The sequence below is a fragment of the Crotalus tigris genome, unplaced genomic scaffold (assembly GCF_016545835.1).
Source record: "Crotalus tigris isolate CLP2741 ecotype Arizona unplaced genomic scaffold, ASM1654583v1 scf7180000018057.1800818, whole genome shotgun sequence".
Taxonomy (NCBI): Eukaryota; Metazoa; Chordata; class Lepidosauria; order Squamata; family Viperidae; genus Crotalus; species Crotalus tigris.
The window spans coordinates 910,462-929,650 of NW_024096800.1; the positions used below are offsets into that span (position 1 = coordinate 910,462).

Sequence of the window (19,189 nt, forward strand, 5' to 3'; positions counted from 1 at the left end):
AAGGGATAAAGAGTTTAAAACAGAGTGCCAGTGGAGTACCTGGAATTAAAAATAAAACTAATGAAATGATTTGGGATGAAAATAAAGTGATGAAGGAATGTTTCAGAGATTTGTATGAGAATGATACATTAAAGAATAGAATGGAAATGAATTCTACAAATGTTAGTGTCAAAGAAAAAGAAAAAGAAAAGCACAGAATACAGTATAGATGATTAGCTATAGATACATGACTGAATTGCTTATGGAACAAGAGAACTTGTTTATCTTGTGTATGAGGACTGCTTTGGAGTTGGGCACTACTGTTACTATTAAAGAATGAATGGAAAAATAAGATTTGTTTCTAAGTGAGAATTCTGATTGAAAAAATACAAGATCTGGGAATGAGCAAAATTTACAAAATGCAGTGCAGTTTTATGCCAGACAAAAGATATGCAGATATCTGCTTTTCAGCTGGTCATTGAGCAGTATATAAATGTAAATTAAAAAAAAACTTATTGTATTTTTATTGATTTAGAGCAGGGACCACCAACTTCCAGATCACAGCCTATTACCAGTCCTTGAGCTGTTCAGAACCAGGTTATGGAAGTGACAGGTGAACATGCGCACATCCCCACTTGTGTGAGCAATGAGCGAGCACATGCATGCACGCTCCATTTGCATTTACATGAGGGGCATGCGTGCCCGCCACTTGTGCAGAACCATCCCCTCCCCAACCCCCCTGGCCAGGTTGCAAAGCCAGAAAGGTGTGCTGCAGCTGCCAAAAAAGCCAACACAATGCTAGGCTGCATTAACAGAGGGATAGAATCAAGATCACATGAAATGTTAATACCTTTTTACAATGCCTTGGTAAAGCCACACTTGGAATACTGCATCCAGTTTTGTCACTATGATATAAAAAAAATGTTGAGACTCTAAAACAGGGTTGTCAAACTCCCAACATCACGTGACATGTTGCGACATATCACAACTTTTTTGACATTACCGGCAATGGTGCGGGTGTGGTTTCACTATATGCATCCAGCTTGCAGGCCAGTAGTTTAACACCCCTGCTCTAGAAAGAGCACAGAGAAGAGCAACAGACATATAAGAAACAGTTGCTGGAATTGGGCATGTTTAGTTTAATGAAGAGAAGGACGAGGGGGACATGATAGCTGTGTTCCAATATCTCAGGGGCTGCCACAAAGAAGAGGAAGTTAAGCTATTTCTCCAAAGCACTTGAGGGCAGGACAAGAAGCAATGGATGGAAACTAATCAAAGAGAGAAGCAACTGAGAACTAAGGAGAAATTTCCTGATAGAACAATTAATCAGTGGAACAACCTGCCTCCAGAAATTGTGAATGCTCGGACAGCCATTTGTCTGAAATGGTATAGGGTTTCCTGACTGAGCAGGGGGTTGGACTAGATGACCTCCAAGGTCCCTTCCAACTCAGTGATAATGTTGTTGTTGTTGTTGTTGGGGAACTCTGATTTAGAGAATGGTGTGATAAAATGTAGGCTATTTTGGATTGTTTTGTGTGACTGTGAATGTATCTGCATGACAAAATTAAATATGAATGGAAGAAAAAGTTTAGCAAATAGTTCAACATTACGCAGAAAGAGAAAGTACAACATCCGATGTTTAATATATTTATGGATAAATGTATAAAACACTAGGAATGTATTGGTTGTAGTTATGAATGGTATATGTACTTTTCCATGCAGATAATGCCATGTTATCAGTTGAGAACCCAAACTGCATGCAGTGAATGTTGGAGAGAGCTAGGAAAATAAATAAAGAAAATTTAAGATGTGTATATGCTGGAAGAAAAGTAGATAGTATGGATTTCTGTTGGCAAGGAATTAATATCAAAATAAGTTAAAATGTATAAAAGTATGTTTCCTCTCTTTTTGGTTCATACCAGTAAGAATTGATTATATAACATGAAATTAAAAAGTTGAATAGAGAGGGAGATGAATACTACAGTCTTATGTATTAAAATTGGAAGAAAAATGGCCGACAATGAATGAATACTGAATGCTTGGCAAACATAAGACAGATTGTTTCTAACCTCAAAAATTAAAATCTCCCTCTTTCAGCCTCAGTGGCCAAATTGGAGAAACTGGAAGCTGAGAATATGCAATTGAGGGCACAGCTGTTTCAACTGACGGCTTGGCTTGATGCCTTGCAATTTCAACAAAACTAGCCAGCTCCTTTTTACTACATCAGATATGTCCAGTGGCTACTCCTGAAAAATGTGATGGATCCTTTCGCCAGTTTTCTGCACTCCTGACATACTGTAATCTTTATATGTTCCTTTATCCTGAAGATTTTGGTCTGCTTATCTGGGCCAGCTGCAAAATGGCTTGCTCCATTGCTGTTGCAAGAAAGCATTATGTTAATCAATTTTGACAAGTTCATAAGTTAAAAGTAATATTGGAAGATTCCAGCGACAGCTGACATATGAGAAAGTTATTCTAAGGGCACTGTCAATTGCAGAACACTGTATGTGAATGACTTTCAGCATCTGATCCAAGACTTGGATAGGAATGAGGTCACATTGGTGGACCCATTCAAGGACAGCCACAATGATTCATTTTTGTCTATACTGATGGATAATTGAAACAATAACCATCAAGGTCCCAGTTATACCATCAAGGTCCCATCATTAAAATCAGGACCAACTCAAATAAAAAATAAGAGCCAGCATCATTTTGGTTTCAGATATTCAGCCAAAATAACTGTGTCCCATTGCTTCAAGCTATGAACTTTGCATGATTTATATGGGCTTTTGGATCAGGGAAAGATTGAGGTCCAGTTAGCCAAAATAGCATCAGTAATGCCTATATACTGTATATCGCAGGTAATCTGGCATATAGATTGATTGGCTCTCAACCAAGTAGCAACTTCGTAGATCTGAAGTTTGACAATGAACATAATATTCCTTGACACTCAATAAAGCTCCCCATAATTGTTGAAACCATCCATAGAAGACTACTGTTGATCAGTGCAATTATATGGACTACTGACCCTGCGAGAATGAAGCTGGCTGAACACTCTGAATAATTGGAATTCTTTAGTTTCCTACTTCCTTTCACTGATGGATTTAGCATGGTTTCAGGTTTATGAGTTCAAATTGTTAGGTCAAATAGAAGAGTAAGTTTCAAGCCCCCATGATGTAAAGAGCAGTTTCCATTCCAGGGCCCTAACAGGAGACAAGAGAGAAAATGCTTTACATGGCTTTTGCCAAAAGTGCACTGACTGACTCATTTGTTCAGGAAGCAAGAGGCTAACTATTTGCCATCCCTGTGATTATCTTATTGTTACATCCCATCTCACTGGCTGGCCAAATAAGCAAGAAGATAATGGATTTCAGTAGAGTTTCTTCAATGCTATTCTAGAATATGTGCTCTTGAAAGTTGTAACAGGAATTTTCTACTCCTTGGTTATAGTGAATTAGTTAATTTAAAAAAAATGCTTTCTCCCCCCATCTCAGCAGAAATCAGAAATCGGAATCAGATAAACATTCAAGCACTTCTTCCCCAGCTTTCACACAATCCCTCCCAACAATTGACTCATCAAATTTCCATTATCCAGATTTACTGACTCTTGGAATCTATACTGGCAACACTGAGGGATGTTATTTCAAAAAAATTAAAAAGAACAGTCATCCATTCTTTCCTACCATCAGCTGCAGTTTTATATTTTTTTCATTTAAAAAAGTCATCCAGATCACTCTCTGGAACGGATACTCTTTCCAACTGAGTTTGGAACTCTTTTAGTGCCTGCAAAATCCACAAATTGTTTCTCAGAAGGACAAAATTGAAAGTGATTAGTAACAAAACTGTTTCCTATCCCTTATGACAATTTTGACAATACAGTTATTCTGCTAAGTTTCTATAGAGCTTTTACAGTTTTCCCAGCATTTGATGAGCAACATTTTTGGCATTTCATGGACCAATTTCTTATTACTTATCTGGATGTCATTTTACTATAATTTATTCTTTCCCTTACCTAGAACCATGTACAATATGTATAGGTGATGTTGTTGAACCTTCAGGAGAAGTGCCTGTCTGCCAAATTTAAGAAGTATGAATTTGAAGTAATCATCATTGATTTTCTGCATCGTCAGATTTAATCTGAAGGAGTTCAGATAGACTTGGGCAAAGATGGAAGCCACTTTCTTTTGGTAACCTCATCAAGAAAGCAAAGACATCCAGAGGTGACTGGCCTTTGCCAACCAATATTACATATCCATTTCTGCCTCTACATAATTCATAGCTGCTTTAATCAAGATATTATGTAAAGATCATTTGACTGGGACACTTAGGGAGAGATGGCTTTTGAAAAAATAAAAGAGGGCTTTCAGCACCCAATCTATTGTGCAACATACTGACTCCATATAACCTTTTGTGGTAGAGGCAGGTATATCAGAAGTAGTAGAAGAGCCATATAATTACAAGTTCCTTGGAAATCCCAGCCTTGATTTCCTTCATGTATTGTTTCAGAAAACTCAATCTCTGTGATTGATATATTCTATCTATCTCAAGAGTTGTTTGCTATTAGAGTGACATTTAAAACCCAGAGGCATTCATAGGAAGGGGCCAGCAGACCACAGTTCATGACAGATCACTGTAACTTTGAGTATCTCCAGAATGTGCCTAGACTGAATCAAAGGTTGATTTGATGATCACTATTCTTGCAGTTTAATTTCAACATAATCTCCAGTACCCAGTGCCCATAATGTAGGATCTGATACTTTCCTTGAAATTGGAATACTGCATATGATGATTTGTGTCCTTCATCTGTGATACCTCAAGAAACTTTGCATCTGTGATATTTCCTGGCTTTCTGATAAAGCAAATCAAGCAACTGCTGCAGAACAATTCCTGGGCAGAATCATCTCAAGAAATCAAAATACAATCAGCTCTCAGCCCACATCATGCCCCCAATATCATGCAGCGCTAAGGCTACTATTACATTATTTCTAGTCTGTTATGGATGAAATTCTTGAAATATAGTGGTGACAGTTCCCTATAAGACATGTTAGGTTTTTCAAGATCTTCCTTCTGATTGTTAGATTTTTGGTGATCACATATTAAGTTTGTTATATGAAAGCATATGACCTGGACATTTCTGGCAAGCATTACTCTGCACATTTCTGACAAACATCTAGCTATCTCTTTATCAACCTGCCGTACCCAAGCCAATGTCTACTAGACAAGAAATCCATTTCCAATAAGACAGCTTGATAGAATTCTTATAAAGAATTCGTGTTTATTCACAGGATATAAATACCCAAATAACACTGCTGTTTGGAAACTTGGATACCATTCTCAGTTTTTTTCTTGTATGCATTTTGAATTTGTGGACCATAGCAAAATCAAACGTTGTAAGAACTGCAAGCATTTCATCAGATTCTAATGGGCCAATTCAAGCAAGTCAAAGAGACAATAAACACTTCATTAACTCTCACTGGCAATCTGGTCTTTCAGTTGGCAATTCATTGTATAAGTTTCAGTGCAATGGACTTAAGTAAGCTAAAGAATGTGGACAATTAGTTCATTGGTTTTTAATTGTGTCCATTAGCAAGCTGTTTGTCCCTCTGTCACTAAACTCTACCTTGTTTTCCATAGATACTTATTAATACTGGGTTCAATGAATCCATGCTGCCAATTTCCACCTCTTATCCAACAACCATTATCTAATTATTAGGCAGAATATAAAGACACCAGCATTTTGGATCCATGGAAACTTTATGGAAGAAACCAGTATCTTACTGACTAACAGACTCTCAGGATGTAATCTTGATGACTGCAGGCTCTCAGATATTTCGGTATGAGGAGTCAGACTCAGTCCAAGAGACTGCTGAGTAGATTAGCAAACAACCAGACTCTGGCTTTATGAGGTACCACCAAATTATACTTCCATCTATGACCAATAGAGATCAGCATGACTCCAGAGAAGGAACTATCAACTGCTGTAATTACAGAAATTCTTGTTATATAGTGGGAACCTCCAGATTCTCTACCCTTGTTTGATTTTTGGACCAGTTTTCTTTCTGAAATTCTCTGGGTCTTGATTCATGACTCTTCTTGAAGATCCAAGCTTTCCTGTCTGTATTTTCTTCACATAAATAGATTTATACCACTGACATGTTTACCTAGAAAGAACTCATATCTTTTATTTTTTCAAGCCTCTGCTCTTTGTTTAATAGCATCTCTTTGTTTCTACCTAAATTTTTATTGAATGATTCTTGACAGGTCAATAAAAGTTCACAAATTTATAACTGCCCTGCTTTTTCTTTGCCATCAATCTAAGCCTTTCATAGGACATTAAGGGGAAGATTGGGAAAATTATGGTTGAATTGAGTCATTGAGATCTTGAGATGAGAAAAACAAAGGTATTATATGAAGTATTATATGTTTATTGTGGAATCAGGGATGGATGGCCAGGACAGAAGGAAACATGGACCTCTGTTGGTATAAATTAGTGTTAGATGTATCTTTTTCTCATTCAGTGCCTTTAATTTCTTTGGCTTACTATTTTTAACTTCTTTTTTGCACTCTAAGCTTATCTCAAAAGGTGAGTGATAGCTATGTATTTAATTCATACAACTTTTAACTTTTTTCTCTCATCATTTGCTCCTCAGGCCTCTCTCATTGTCACAGAAGAACTCCATCTTATTACATTTGAGACAGAAGTTTACCACCAAGGTTTGAAAATTGACTTAGAGGTAAGAACCGGTCATATTACCAGTTCTACTAACTTAACTTTAGCTTGACATCTTTATGGGAACACTTATTTCTGACTGGAATGGAAGTTTCTGTATTTTATTATAGTAATAGTTTGGACAACATCTTGGAATTTTGCCAGAAACAAAATCAAATATAACATAGGAAGCAGAAAGCTTTATTTGAATTATGGCAACATTCAGGTAATAGTTTCCAAGAAGATACATAAAGGAGATAATGATGCCCATATGACAATTTCACTTTAACAATGTATAATGGCCATATTTTCTTGGAAAAAATAAAGGACAAACCTCAAAAGGAGCAAATCTGAAAGAGGTTCTTATGATAAAAATTGTTTATAACTTTGCTTTACAAAGGAAGATTTGAGAACAAAACCAAGAAAATGGATAATGAGATAGGTGGTTCTAAATATGATAAATCAATCAATAAATAATTAAATTAAATAAATCTAAAGGAGAGCTTTCTAAAATAAAGGACTGTCTTTTATCATAAAGGACATATGATCATTAATTTGCCTTTATGTAGGGAATTGTTCCTCTGAAATGAATTGAGTATCCACTTCCTTAAATTAGTATACTTCCAGTAGTTAGTTTATGCTAAACCTTTCTCTGAAATATGAGCCCTAATCTTGAAAACGCAGGATAAGGATGTTTATGAAAACGAATTTAGAAAATCAAAGTGGATCACTCTTAGGATTAAAGCAAAAACAATTGTTAAACTGTTCTTAGCATATTACTCTTTTTATGTTAATACTAAAGGGTGATAGTTTGTTTCATTGCAGAGCTGCAAAGTGGTTTTGTGAATGGCCTGTCTAGTGAGATAGGAGAACTAAAAAAATTAATTATTTAATTTGCTTGTGTAGAATAAGAGCCTAAGACTCCGAAAAAGATAGATTTGTGCTCAGGTAACTTGTATTTTGTTCCCGTAGACCCATTCACTTCCAGTAGTGGTGATCTCCAACATTTGCCAGATGCCAAATGCATGGGCATCCATTTTGTGGTACAACATGCTGACAAACAATCCCAAGGTATGCTGTGCTGTAAATACATCAGTGCAAAGGAATGGGGACGGAAGAGGCTGTTCCTCCTGATTTCAACTCATGAATAATTCCTCTCTTGGCAGAATGTGAACTTTTTCACAAAGCCACCCATTGGCACATGGGATCAAGTTGCTGAGGTGCTCAGCTGGCAGTTCTCCTCAACCACCAAACGGGGACTCAGCATAGAACAGTTGACAACCCTTGCTGAAAAGCTACTTGGTAACAAACTCCCCTCACTTTAACATTTATTGTCCCTAAGGGATTGCCATCTTTCCAGCTTGATTAGGAGTTTGTTAAGCCCAAGGATCTCAGTTTTGGACTAATCAGAGTTTTCAAATATACACTTGGAGAATCATTGGCTGAGGATTGAAACCCAGGCCAAGAGTATGTACAGAACACTACAGTGCTGGCAATCCTCTCCCACCCCACTCCCAAATTCCTGAAAAACATGTCAAAAAGCTATTACCTTACTTTTAAAAGTGCTTTTCCTCCAAGAAAATCAAGATGGTATGGAGTGATTTCTCTCCCATTGCTAACATCTCAAGTGAATAGTGATAGATGTCCAGCTTCAACATCTGATCAGATTTCTTGTTGCTAGTTGCGAAGTCGTGTCCGACCCATCGCAACACCATGGACAACATTCCTCCAGGCCTTCCTGTCCTCTACCATCTTCTGGAATCCATTTAAGTTCACGCCTACAGCTTCAGTCACTCCATCCAGCCACCTCATTCTCTGTCGTCCCCTTCTTCTATTGCCCTCAATCTTTCCCAGCATTAGGCTCTTCTCCAGTGAGTCCTTCCTTCTCATTAGGTGGCCAAAGTACTTGAGTTTCAACTTCAGGATCTGGCCTTCTAAAGAGCAGTCAGGGCTGATCTCCTCTAGGACTGACCGGTTTGATTGCCTTGCGGTCCAGGGGACTTGCAAGACTCTTCTCCAGCACCATAGTTCAAAGGCCTCAATTCTTTTGTGCTCAGCCTTTCTGATGGTCCAACTTTCACAGCCATACATTGCAACTGGGAAAACCATGGCCTTGACTACTGATCAGATTAAATTGTGGCTTTTTGGATTCTTGAATCAATCACAGCTGAGAACACATAATATGCTAAACTATAACCTCTGGTTTACAAAGCCATGAAATTTAGATTAACCCAGTATGCTAAGATAAATGTCTGCTGCAAGCCCTGATGATATTATTTGTGTAATATAGTGCACATGATGCCTATTCCCTCCTGCAACATCCATGTACATTAAGCCAGAGCAAACTAAGTTATATTTCATGTTAGCTGAATATATGAATTCAGTAAACAGCTGTCAGAAGCTTTTTAGTAACCCTCAATGGCAGTCCAGGAGATTAGAATCAGGTTCTCCTTTGTCATGCCTGAAAGTTTAATACTATATATCATAATGGTTCTCTTTCATTTCAATTTAATTTAATTTAATTTTAATATTTTTGGCCTAATGGTTAAGACATCAGGCTAAAAAGTGGAAGCTCATGATTTCAAGTCCTTCCTTAGCCATGAAAGCTGGCTGGATGCCTCTCCAGTCTCTCCAGTCACTCTCAGTCCAGCCCACCTCATAGGACTTTTGTTGTGAGGAAAACAAGAGGAGGAAGGTGCGTTGGATATGTTCACCACCTTGAATAATTGTAAAAATAATAAGGGTGAGATACAAATAAATAAATAAATAAATAAATATATTTTCATCCGTTCCCATTATTTTTTCTAGGACCTGGTGTCAATTACTCTGGATGCCAAATAACATGGGCCAAATTCTGCAAGGTAAGGGTTTGGAAAATGAGATGTATGATTGTGAGTCAAACTGTGAGCCAATTTGCTTAATACTCTTCTTGATTTACTCTCTGCAGGAGAACATGGCAGGAAAAGGGTTTTCATTCTGGGTCTGGCTGGACAATATAATTGATCTGGTGAAGAAGTACATCTTGGCACTTTGGAATGAAGGGTAAGCATGATCAGAGAAATCATAATTGTTGACAGCATCTCTGTCTAGAAAAAGCTATTCTTGTCACTTATGGGTCCTCAAAGGTAACAAAGTTCTAAACCAGCCTTCCCCAATTTGGTGCTCCCTGGATATGGGGGGATATTCTAAACCCCCCTCCCCAAATTTGGGGATACTGGCATATAGGATCTTAGTCAATTTTAAAAGCATTCTCACTACTTTAACAATAAAATAAATGGATCCATAAAATAAACTGGCCATACTAACTACAGCAGATAATCATTTTGTGATAGTCCTTGAGATGCATTCAGGATTTCAAATAAGCAAAACGCTTGTGGACTCACTATCCTACATAATTACATCCAACTCCATGATTTTGTGACTCTTTATTTTAAAAATAAGTAAAATATATCATATTGAAACTATACTTTTTTCCTTTTCCTCCCCCTTCTCCTCCAGATATATCATGGGCTTCATCAGCAAAGAGAGGGAAAGAGCCATCCTGAGCACAAAACCACCAGGAACCTTTTTGTTGCGTTTCAGCGAAAGCAGTAAGGAAGGTGGAATCACTTTCACGTGGGTGGAGAAGGATATTAGTGGTAAGGAATGCAGTCCTGAATGATAAAAGTGCCCTGCACTAGACTGGATTATGTGCCATTAAGTCATAGTCAATTCTTAGTGACCACATAGATTTTATCTATGATTATCTATATGTAGCCCGGTCCTTCAGGTCTTCCAGTGATGCATCCATCACCACTGACATTGAATCCATCCAGCTTGCTGCTGGTCACCCTCCTCTTTTCTTCCATGTTTCTCAGCTCTTCCCCAGAAGGTAATGAAATATAAAAACAAACATTTAATATCAATTCAAGAATTTCAGTTGACATACTGATTTAATCTATTAAATGGGAATAAGGCCAGAATATATTTATTTCAGAACCAATAAATATATTTTCTTTTTCAATACACTTATGTCCTAGCAAGGATCATCTAAGAAGAGGCATTTCTGGTTATTTGTAAGAAAAAAGAGAAAATGACTCTTTGAAGTGAATGTTCAACATCTGTAATTTTTATAGGAGTTATGAGTCCTTGTCAGTGTCATTTTGGAATCAATGCCACAAATGAGTAAAAGTGAAATCCAAAAAACAAATTTATTCCAATCTGCCTATTACTTCAGGAATTACAAACTAGACCATTGCTTAAAAATAGATAAATTTTCCATTATCTTTTAAATGTTTACATTATTACATCAAATTGAAAGTCAAAAAAGGACACATAATAGTATTAACAGCATAATGTAATCACAAAATTCATACTTATGATACAAAAGGAAAAGAAAAAATATTATTAGAACACAAAATTCCTTAATTTATTTGTTTGTTTATTCAATTTCTATAGCCACCCAATTCAACCAAGTAACTCCAGATTACGTATTATATTACTTAAAAGTTACACCTAGTTGTTTCTTGGAACTCTGCCCACTCCTACATCAAATCTTGAGAAACAGTACATACTCACAATCCATTACTGAGAATCAATTATATATTTCTCTTTTCAATGTTGTGTACTTGATTTTTAGCCATTTTCATATGCCTGAAAAATCCACAGTTCTTGTCATAATTTCAGATAATAGGAATATAATCAGGAATAAGATATGGATATTTAACACTTAACAATTGATCCACACATTAACAATCAGTTTTAATCCAAAATATAGCAATAATAGGACAAGTGTAAACAATTTGAGCTAATATTCTAAGTCTCTAGCAGCAAGGTTACTACAATACAACATTATCTAAGGAGTCCATTATAGACATAGCACTTTTGGTTATATTAATCAATTTTAATTTAATATTTGTGTTAAATCATTGGGAAATTGCACATTATTTAAAGCAACCTTTCATTGATTAATCAGGATAAGACATTCAATTATTCTTAGGTTTTGTAAATAACTGTTATAAATTTCATCAACTTCCTTCAACTTTTATCTGTTTAGGCTTTATAGGATTCTGTGGAAAGTCTGTACCCATCCCTGCTAAGATCCTTTAAATGGAAGTGGCAAGAATTGAACCAACACATTTCTTAATATAATAATATACTTTACTTGTAAATCAAGGCATGCTGATATTTTATTTCTTACAGACGTTACCATGTGTAATATTTTAATGAATGTTCTATAACATAGAAGAATTTGTTTGATTACTAAGGGCATAATCAGTGATGTTCAATTTCTAACCGGTGTACAAGATTTATTTTCAATTTTATGATATTTTTAGATTACTTTTTCATTGCTATGAGTTTGATAACTCCCTCTTTTCTCCCCATCTTGGGCAAGGCATTATATCTATTGGTCCTTTTTGATCCTGTTTCTACAGGAAAAACACAAATTCAGTCAGTGGAGCCGTACACCAAGCAACAACTCAATAATATGTCATTTGCTGAGATTATTATGGGTTACAAGATCATGGATGCCACCAACATCCTGGTTTCCCCACTTGTTTATTTGTACCCTGATATTCCTAAGGAAGAGGCCTTTGGAAAATACTGCCGTCCTGAGAGCCAGGAGCATCCTGAAGCTACTGACCCAGGTAGTTGTTGACTTTCTGTGCTCTTCCCGCCCCCCCCCCCCCCAGATTACTATAGGCATATGCAGTCCTAAATTCCCTTTGCAGGCTCTTGGTTCCTCTTCAGTCATAGCTACAGAACACTTAGAGATATAGTTGCCAGCTTCCTTACATAAATATTGTTAGTGTACGCCATAAATAATTTATAAATTATATATAAAGGGAGAGAGAGAAAGAATGCCTCTCAATGGGAAAAGAAAAACCTTTGACCTTCCCTTTTGACCTAACCTACTTTGTATTATCATTCCATCAGGTGGCTAAAAATATTAAGTATGGACCGTGGCTGTTGAAAAGTTGCTTAAATTTGCAAAAAGGCACTGTGGAAATTGAGCCTTTTGGAGCTTGGAGAAGGATTCTTAAAAGTTGCTGGCATTTTTTAGTTTTTGTGTCAAGGGATACAGTATCTTCATGGAGAACTCTATGCAATCTTACATGCAGTATGGTTAATGCAAACTTTAATGAAACGGCATGATTTACTTTTGAATAAACATATAAGCGATAACTGAAAACGGAGTCTTTAACCTATGAAGCAAGTCACATTCTACTCACTCTGTAAATCTCCTTCAAGTTGAATTTAACTCCTGATTTTTTTATGGATACATCTACGCCGTTTTCTTGGGATAGAGTGGTTGGTTTATTCTCAGATGGTCTCTTGTGCAAGTATTAAACAGGCCTGACTTTCTTTGGTTTCCATTTCAAACAAATCAGCCCTGCATATTTCCGTGAAGCCACCCAGGAGACTTTTTACTCACTACATTTGTTTTTCTCTCTAAAAAAAAAGCTGATTTAATTTAGGATTTCTCAACAAAATCTTCATGTTAAATGTAGAAGTGAATGCTCTGTCAGCCACTTATACAAATCAGCAAATTTTCCTACAGAGTCTTTTCTAATTTATTCTGGTGCTATTGGTAGCTCTTGTTGATTGATTAAAAACAAACAACGGGGGAAAAATGAAAAAGGCAATTTAAAAGTAATCCTTTAGAATTCTTGTCTGTTTTTGTTACAACCAAAGTTTACTTTGCAAGTCCAATCAAATGTGAAGGCAGGAATATCTAAATTTAGCATCTCCATTAAACAAAGTTTAAATGTACCTACAGATAAATCAAGGTTTGTCAATTCACAACACCTAAATTCTGAGATAATTCTCTATTTGATTTTTCCTCATCTACCTATTTCCAAATCTTTTTATTGAAACAAAAAAAATGCAATTTGAATAGGAGACCCTTTTTGCATTTTAAAATACACAAACTAATAGATATTTTTCTCTTATTCACAAACAGGCGCTGCTCCGTATCTGAAGACTAAGTTTATCTGTGTAACCCCGTAAGTATGCTTTCTTCACTAAAGCTAAGACCCATGGATTCTATCCCACAATTACACAATATTTGTTTATATCATTCTCCCCAGTTATTTGTGCTTCAATTATCCATGGTTTTTATCCCAAAATAGATAATCTATAAATGAAAAGTACAGATAGCCCTCAGCTTATGACCGCAATTGAACCCAAAATTTCCATTCCTAAGCAAGTTGTTAAGTGAGTTTTGCCCCATTCTACAGCCTTTCTTACCACACTTGTTAAATGGATCGCTGAAATTGTTAAGTTAGTAGTATGGTTGTTAAGTGAATCTGGCTTCCCCATTGACTTTGCTTGTCAGAAGGTCGCAAAAGGTGACCATATGACCCCAGGACATTGCAACCGTCATAAATATGAGTCAGTTGCCAAGTGTCTGAATTTTCCTAGGTAACCATGGAGATGCTGCAACGGGTCATAAATCACTTTTTTGCAGTGCCACTGTAACTTCCAGTTGCCACTAAACAAATGGTTATAAGTTGAGGACTACTTGTAGCAAAACGAAGGGTTGGTGTTAATTTCAGAGCCTCTCCTTTTAGCAACATTCCTTGCTTCTGCTGTACAGATTAGAAATATAATTGCACAGAAACTTCTTAATTAAGCTGTAATTCAACTTGCCACTATGTAAAGACATTTTTATAGACCTTTCCCCTGATTACGCTACCAAAATCCAATGGCACACTGCTGGATTATAGCAATCCATTTAAAAACTTTAGATAAACACAAAATAAAACTTTCAATAATTGCCTCAAAGAAGGAAAAACACTTTTGTGTTTGTGTGTGATACAATTAGTGGTGACTCTAAAATTCTCTTCCTGTCTCTGTTGTAATGAATGAAAAGCAGTAAGCCTCCTTTGAGTCCAGTTTGATTCCTGATGAATTCATAGACACATCTGGAATATAATATGCAAATAGATTACTGTTGCCTTCTTCCAGGATATTTTTAGCTTCCCAAAGCCTTGGGAGGTCTCCCAACAAGTGCTTAAAAGACCGATTCCTGCTTACCTTCTAAGCCCAAACAGCCATTTGCTGAGAGCACATTATAGAATCATCATCATTCTACCGATGTCTTTACAGTCTATTTCAGAGGTATCGAGTAAGTGCATGAAACTCTGGAAGAGTCATGTCTGACCAGATCTTAACAGCTTCTAACTTTTGTGCCTTCTTGCTAACCCCTCTTCTTCCCCCCCCCCCATCCCACCTTTTCAGAACAACTTGCAGTAGCACTATTGAACTACCCATGTCTCCCCGCACACTTGAATCCCTGATCCATTTTGGAAGTAATGGTGAAGGAGCTGATGGAAATGCCAGCGGGCAATTTGGTGAGTGCATGCCTTATGGTTCAACTGTCTGTGATGAAAGGATAGGGGATCACTTTGTCCCTGCTGCTTTTGTAGTTAGGCAGTTATACAAAGCAGGTTGGTGTGTTCTTAATTATCCAACTATCATTTAAACCTGAAGGAGGCAGCATTGTGTCTTCCAGATTTTTGACACTTCAGCTTAAATACTGCACACTCCATTACTATGTACTTAGTTGCTATTGTATTTCACTCTGCAAATCATGATTGTTGACAGGATGTTCCAACCAGTTTTGCAAATCAGAATTTCATTTTAAGTTTAAATAGTTTTTCCATTCACACAAAATGAGTAAATAAACTTACAAAACAAAACGTTTCCACTTGCCCAGAGGAGAGGGAGTACTTAAACATAATACTTTTTTATCATTTCCCAAAACATAGGAAAGAAATAATGCTTGAGGTAGGGTTAAATGGAAGTCCCCTCAATCGATTAAAAGGATTATTGCTTAATTTTGATCAAATATTTGGCTTGGGTGACAAAGTGAAATGTCCTGTTAATGAAGAGTTGGAATTGGCAGGAAGGGCTGACCAGGGGCAAAGCAAGAACAAAAACTAGCTATATTACATGAGGAATGACACGAATAGATGTGTTACAGAATCTTGTTTCCACATTCTAGAATTAATTAGCAAGACAGAGGGTAAAATAAATTTTTGGGGACAGAAACATTAATTAAATGTAATGAAATAATTAAAGAATAACAGCCCAAACCCCTCACAAATGTTTAATATTGAGAGATGAGAAACTTCAAAGAGAGAAAAGGAAGATATGAATGCTACCAGAATAGTTTGCAAGGATAAAAATAATGGCAAGTTGGCCAGAATAAAACTAATAAAATGTGAAGAGTAGCTTCATTTAACAAGGCAGTGGAAACAGCTCTTGAATGCAACATCTGGTAGACCACATTTCATCTGGCTTTTCAAAATCAAATGTGCTGAGCATGTATATAGTTGCAGTGTGAAATTGGGTTGCATTCCTCTCCTTCTGTATCTCTTGCAGAGTCCTTGCAGGTATTCGACATGGAGATGACTGCTGAATGTGCCAATTCACCCATGTGATCATCTTTTATAAACAGCTGACCATTTTTGGCTTCCTGGCATCAAACATTTACTCCCCTTACAGCATCATGAAACTCAGACACCTCAGCTCTGCCTCAAGAGGAAACATTTGATTGAGGGTCCTCCTTTAAATACACCACTGCTGGAGTTTTCTTGCCTGATCTCAAGACAGATGGAGGGAAGAAATTCTGTTTAACTTTAGCTGTTCTTTCCCAATGCAATATTTTTCATTATGTATACTGGTTATTAATGTAAGAAGTGAAAATTTTATTCTAATGTTCAACTAGATCAAGAGATCCTCCTCAACAGTGCTTTTTGGTCTTCTGCGCATTTTTATTGCACGGCACAAAAAGCTGTTTCTGTAATGCTACCTTCTTAAGTGCTCTATCCAGAAATAAAGCAGTTGAAATTGACAGGCAGGAGCCTGTTCAAGTAGCCCAGGGAGAGGAAAGTAAATAGGAAGGGACACTTCTTAGAGATGAGTGTGCTTTTGTTTCTTTTCTGAAACAATGTATTTTCTGTTTCCTGCTTTTGAATCCTTTTGTGATGATCAATATACCTTAATAGAAAAATCCTGTAAGGCAAGGGCTAGAAAAATAGCCAATAGTCTGGTTACTTGGGCATCTTGAGCTTTGATGCTCCCACTGAAGACTTTAGAACATTCCATCTACACAGACTGCTAATACTCAAGGTTGCAGCTGGAAACAGTATTTGAACCTCAGTCATTCAACTGAAACGTTAGTTCTCCCTCCACGTCCTTTCACCAAAAGATTTTAATCATAGGAAAACTTTTTACTGTCTACAGATTAAGGCATTGGATTGAGATAATGGGATAAAGGTGAAGTGATAGCTCAATGTTAGGTCCCATCACAAATTTGTTGTCAGCATGTAGTTCATTACTTTTATTATTATTTATTGCACTTTTGTTTACTCTGCCCTAAAAGGACCGAGGACAGCATTCACCCTTAAAAAGAAAGGGTGAGTTTGCCCTCAAGCAAAATTAAGAGGTGAATTCTGCTGATGAATAGTGACTGTCCCATAGTCATCCAAATTTTATGGCTGAGTGGAATTTAAATTTTGTCTACAGGATAGATGTCCAATGTTTTAGCCTCTGTGCCCTATTTCAGGTACTACATTAGTAACCAACAACAGGTGTTTAAATTAGTTAAAAGAGATAGCTATCGGTATTTTTTCTCTCCCTCCATAAGCTATATTGTTTAAAACTATTCCTTTAAAAAGCAATATTAGTAACATTCAAACAGTTTGTTGCCATTCATTTCTATCAGCATTATTGGTCCGCTCCTTGTGGCCCCCTTCCCGTGTGGCTTTTTAAATTTAGCCCCAGCTGGAGCCAATGTTATTCAGTTGCTGCTTGGCTATTATACAGTACTTTCTCCATTGTAGGAATTGGAGGCTTCTAATGTTAAAGATCCCACTCTAATCTCACTGTGGTTCAGTGGAGCTGAAAAGTGGCAATATAAGAAGATGATGAAAGAAGTTTGTTTCCAGTCATTAGAACAAGCACTTGAAAACTGATGCTTTCCAGATGTGCTGGGCTTCAACTTTCTGGTTCAAGGTGGTGAAGTTCAACTGATCTAGAGAGCATTAATTAAAGGAAGTCTGATTCAGAAGCATTGATTTGCAACATTCATACAGAAAATTGAATCATTATTTGCTTTGCTTGTGGTTTGCTGAATAAGCTACTGTAACTGTGGAAGCCAAATCCAAACATAGTTAGTGTAGCATTTGAACCCAGCCATTTGCTGGACAAAGAGACAGAAAATTTTCTAGTCCAAACTGTTCTTTTTTCCTGCAGCTGGTTAGGGAACCTACAGGTATGTTATAACCACAGTCTGTGGATAATCAGTGTTGTAATACTACCTAGGCTTCTTCTCCACTTCATTGCCACAGCAGTCTTTTAGGAAGAGAATAATGATGTCCAGCCATGCTAAACTAGAATTGTTCCAGTGCTAAGCTGCCATCGTCTTTCCTAATCTAGTAATTTTTGTGCCATTATTTCCCTGCTCAAATTGTTCAGTGTTTTCTTTTTGCTGTAGCAAGTTGCTCTTGAAGAACATAGCCATTTTAATTTCTTAGTATATTTTATTGCTGATTCTACAAGCTTCAGCTTTCTCACAAATAAATTCTGCTACTTTATTTCTCTGTTGGAGTCAATACTTTGTCTATCAATAAATGGCTTATGACCCAAAGAAAATCAAATTATTGGTATGCACAATAATGAAATTGGCCTAGAGAAGAGAAGAAACTTTATATAGTCAATGACAGCCAAAAATAAAGTTTTTTTTCTATTAGAATCAAACTTATAATCACTTTTGGATGTTATGTACAATTACCAGGATGAAGCAAAGCCACATTTAAATATGTCTGACTTGAAGTGTCACTTTTTTAGGATCACATACTGACAAACTGGAATATGTGTAGACTTGGTAACTAGAATATGAGGAGTTGGGAAATCAAATCCTATCCAGAAATATTGAAGGAACAAATTATGTCTAGTTTGGGGAAGGGAATGTTAGAGATGAAATGATAGTATTTTTTAAATAGGTGATTAGACTGCCTTGTTCTCTTCAGAGGATGGGATCAGGAAAGAAAAGATATAAAATTACATGTTGTGCTGAGCCATGTTTAATTTAACCATATTTTTTTTAACAAGCCACAATGGCTGGTTCACAAATAGTGTCACAAAAATGAAGAGTTTTCCATAAGCATTTCTGAAGTTTTTCAGGAGTAAAGGTAGGTGTGAAGTTTCAGCTGACAAAAGAATGAAAACAAAGAAAAGGTGATTGTCTTCCTCTCCCCCCCCCTTTTTTTTTTATGGCAAGAAGGCAGGCATGTAAACGTCTCTTCCATCATTTAACAGAGCTATTTATGGATGGTCTCAGAATATCACTGATCTTCTGTAGTAGAAATGACAGGAGGAAATACTGCCTGAGTTGAGATTTCTACTAGAAGTTGAAGAACCAACTTATGATTCTGATTTAAATTCGGAATCTGATTTATTAAATATTGGAAAGATATCCACTGTCAACTTTAGTGGCTCCTCAAGGTCAGT

General features: G+C 36.7%; 1 protein-coding gene across 3 annotated transcripts in view; it reads left to right on the forward strand.

Moving 5' to 3' along the window:
• The window catches only part of STAT3 (signal transducer and activator of transcription 3), a 52,088-nt gene extending 33,815 nt beyond the window's left edge, over positions 1-18,273 (forward strand). Inside the window, exons 15-24 of one of the 3 annotated variants that reach the window (XM_039347243.1) lie at positions 6,630-6,713; positions 7,661-7,759; positions 7,855-7,990; positions 9,497-9,549; positions 9,636-9,730; positions 10,187-10,326; positions 12,103-12,318; positions 13,632-13,674; positions 14,912-15,024; positions 16,058-16,116. In XM_039347243.1, the coding sequence (XP_039203177.1) occupies positions 6,630-6,713; positions 7,661-7,759; positions 7,855-7,990; positions 9,497-9,549; positions 9,636-9,730; positions 10,187-10,326; positions 12,103-12,318; positions 13,632-13,674; positions 14,912-15,024; positions 16,058-16,116 (1,038 nt within the window). Of the gene's footprint in view, positions 1-6,629; positions 6,714-7,660; positions 7,760-7,854; positions 7,991-9,496; positions 9,550-9,635; positions 9,731-10,186; positions 10,327-12,102; positions 12,319-13,631; positions 13,675-14,911; positions 15,025-16,057 lie in introns of all 3 variants that reach the window. The other 2 variants (XM_039347244.1, XM_039347245.1) reach the window with 2 other exon arrangements.
• Positions 18,274-19,189: the final 916 nt, after the last annotated feature.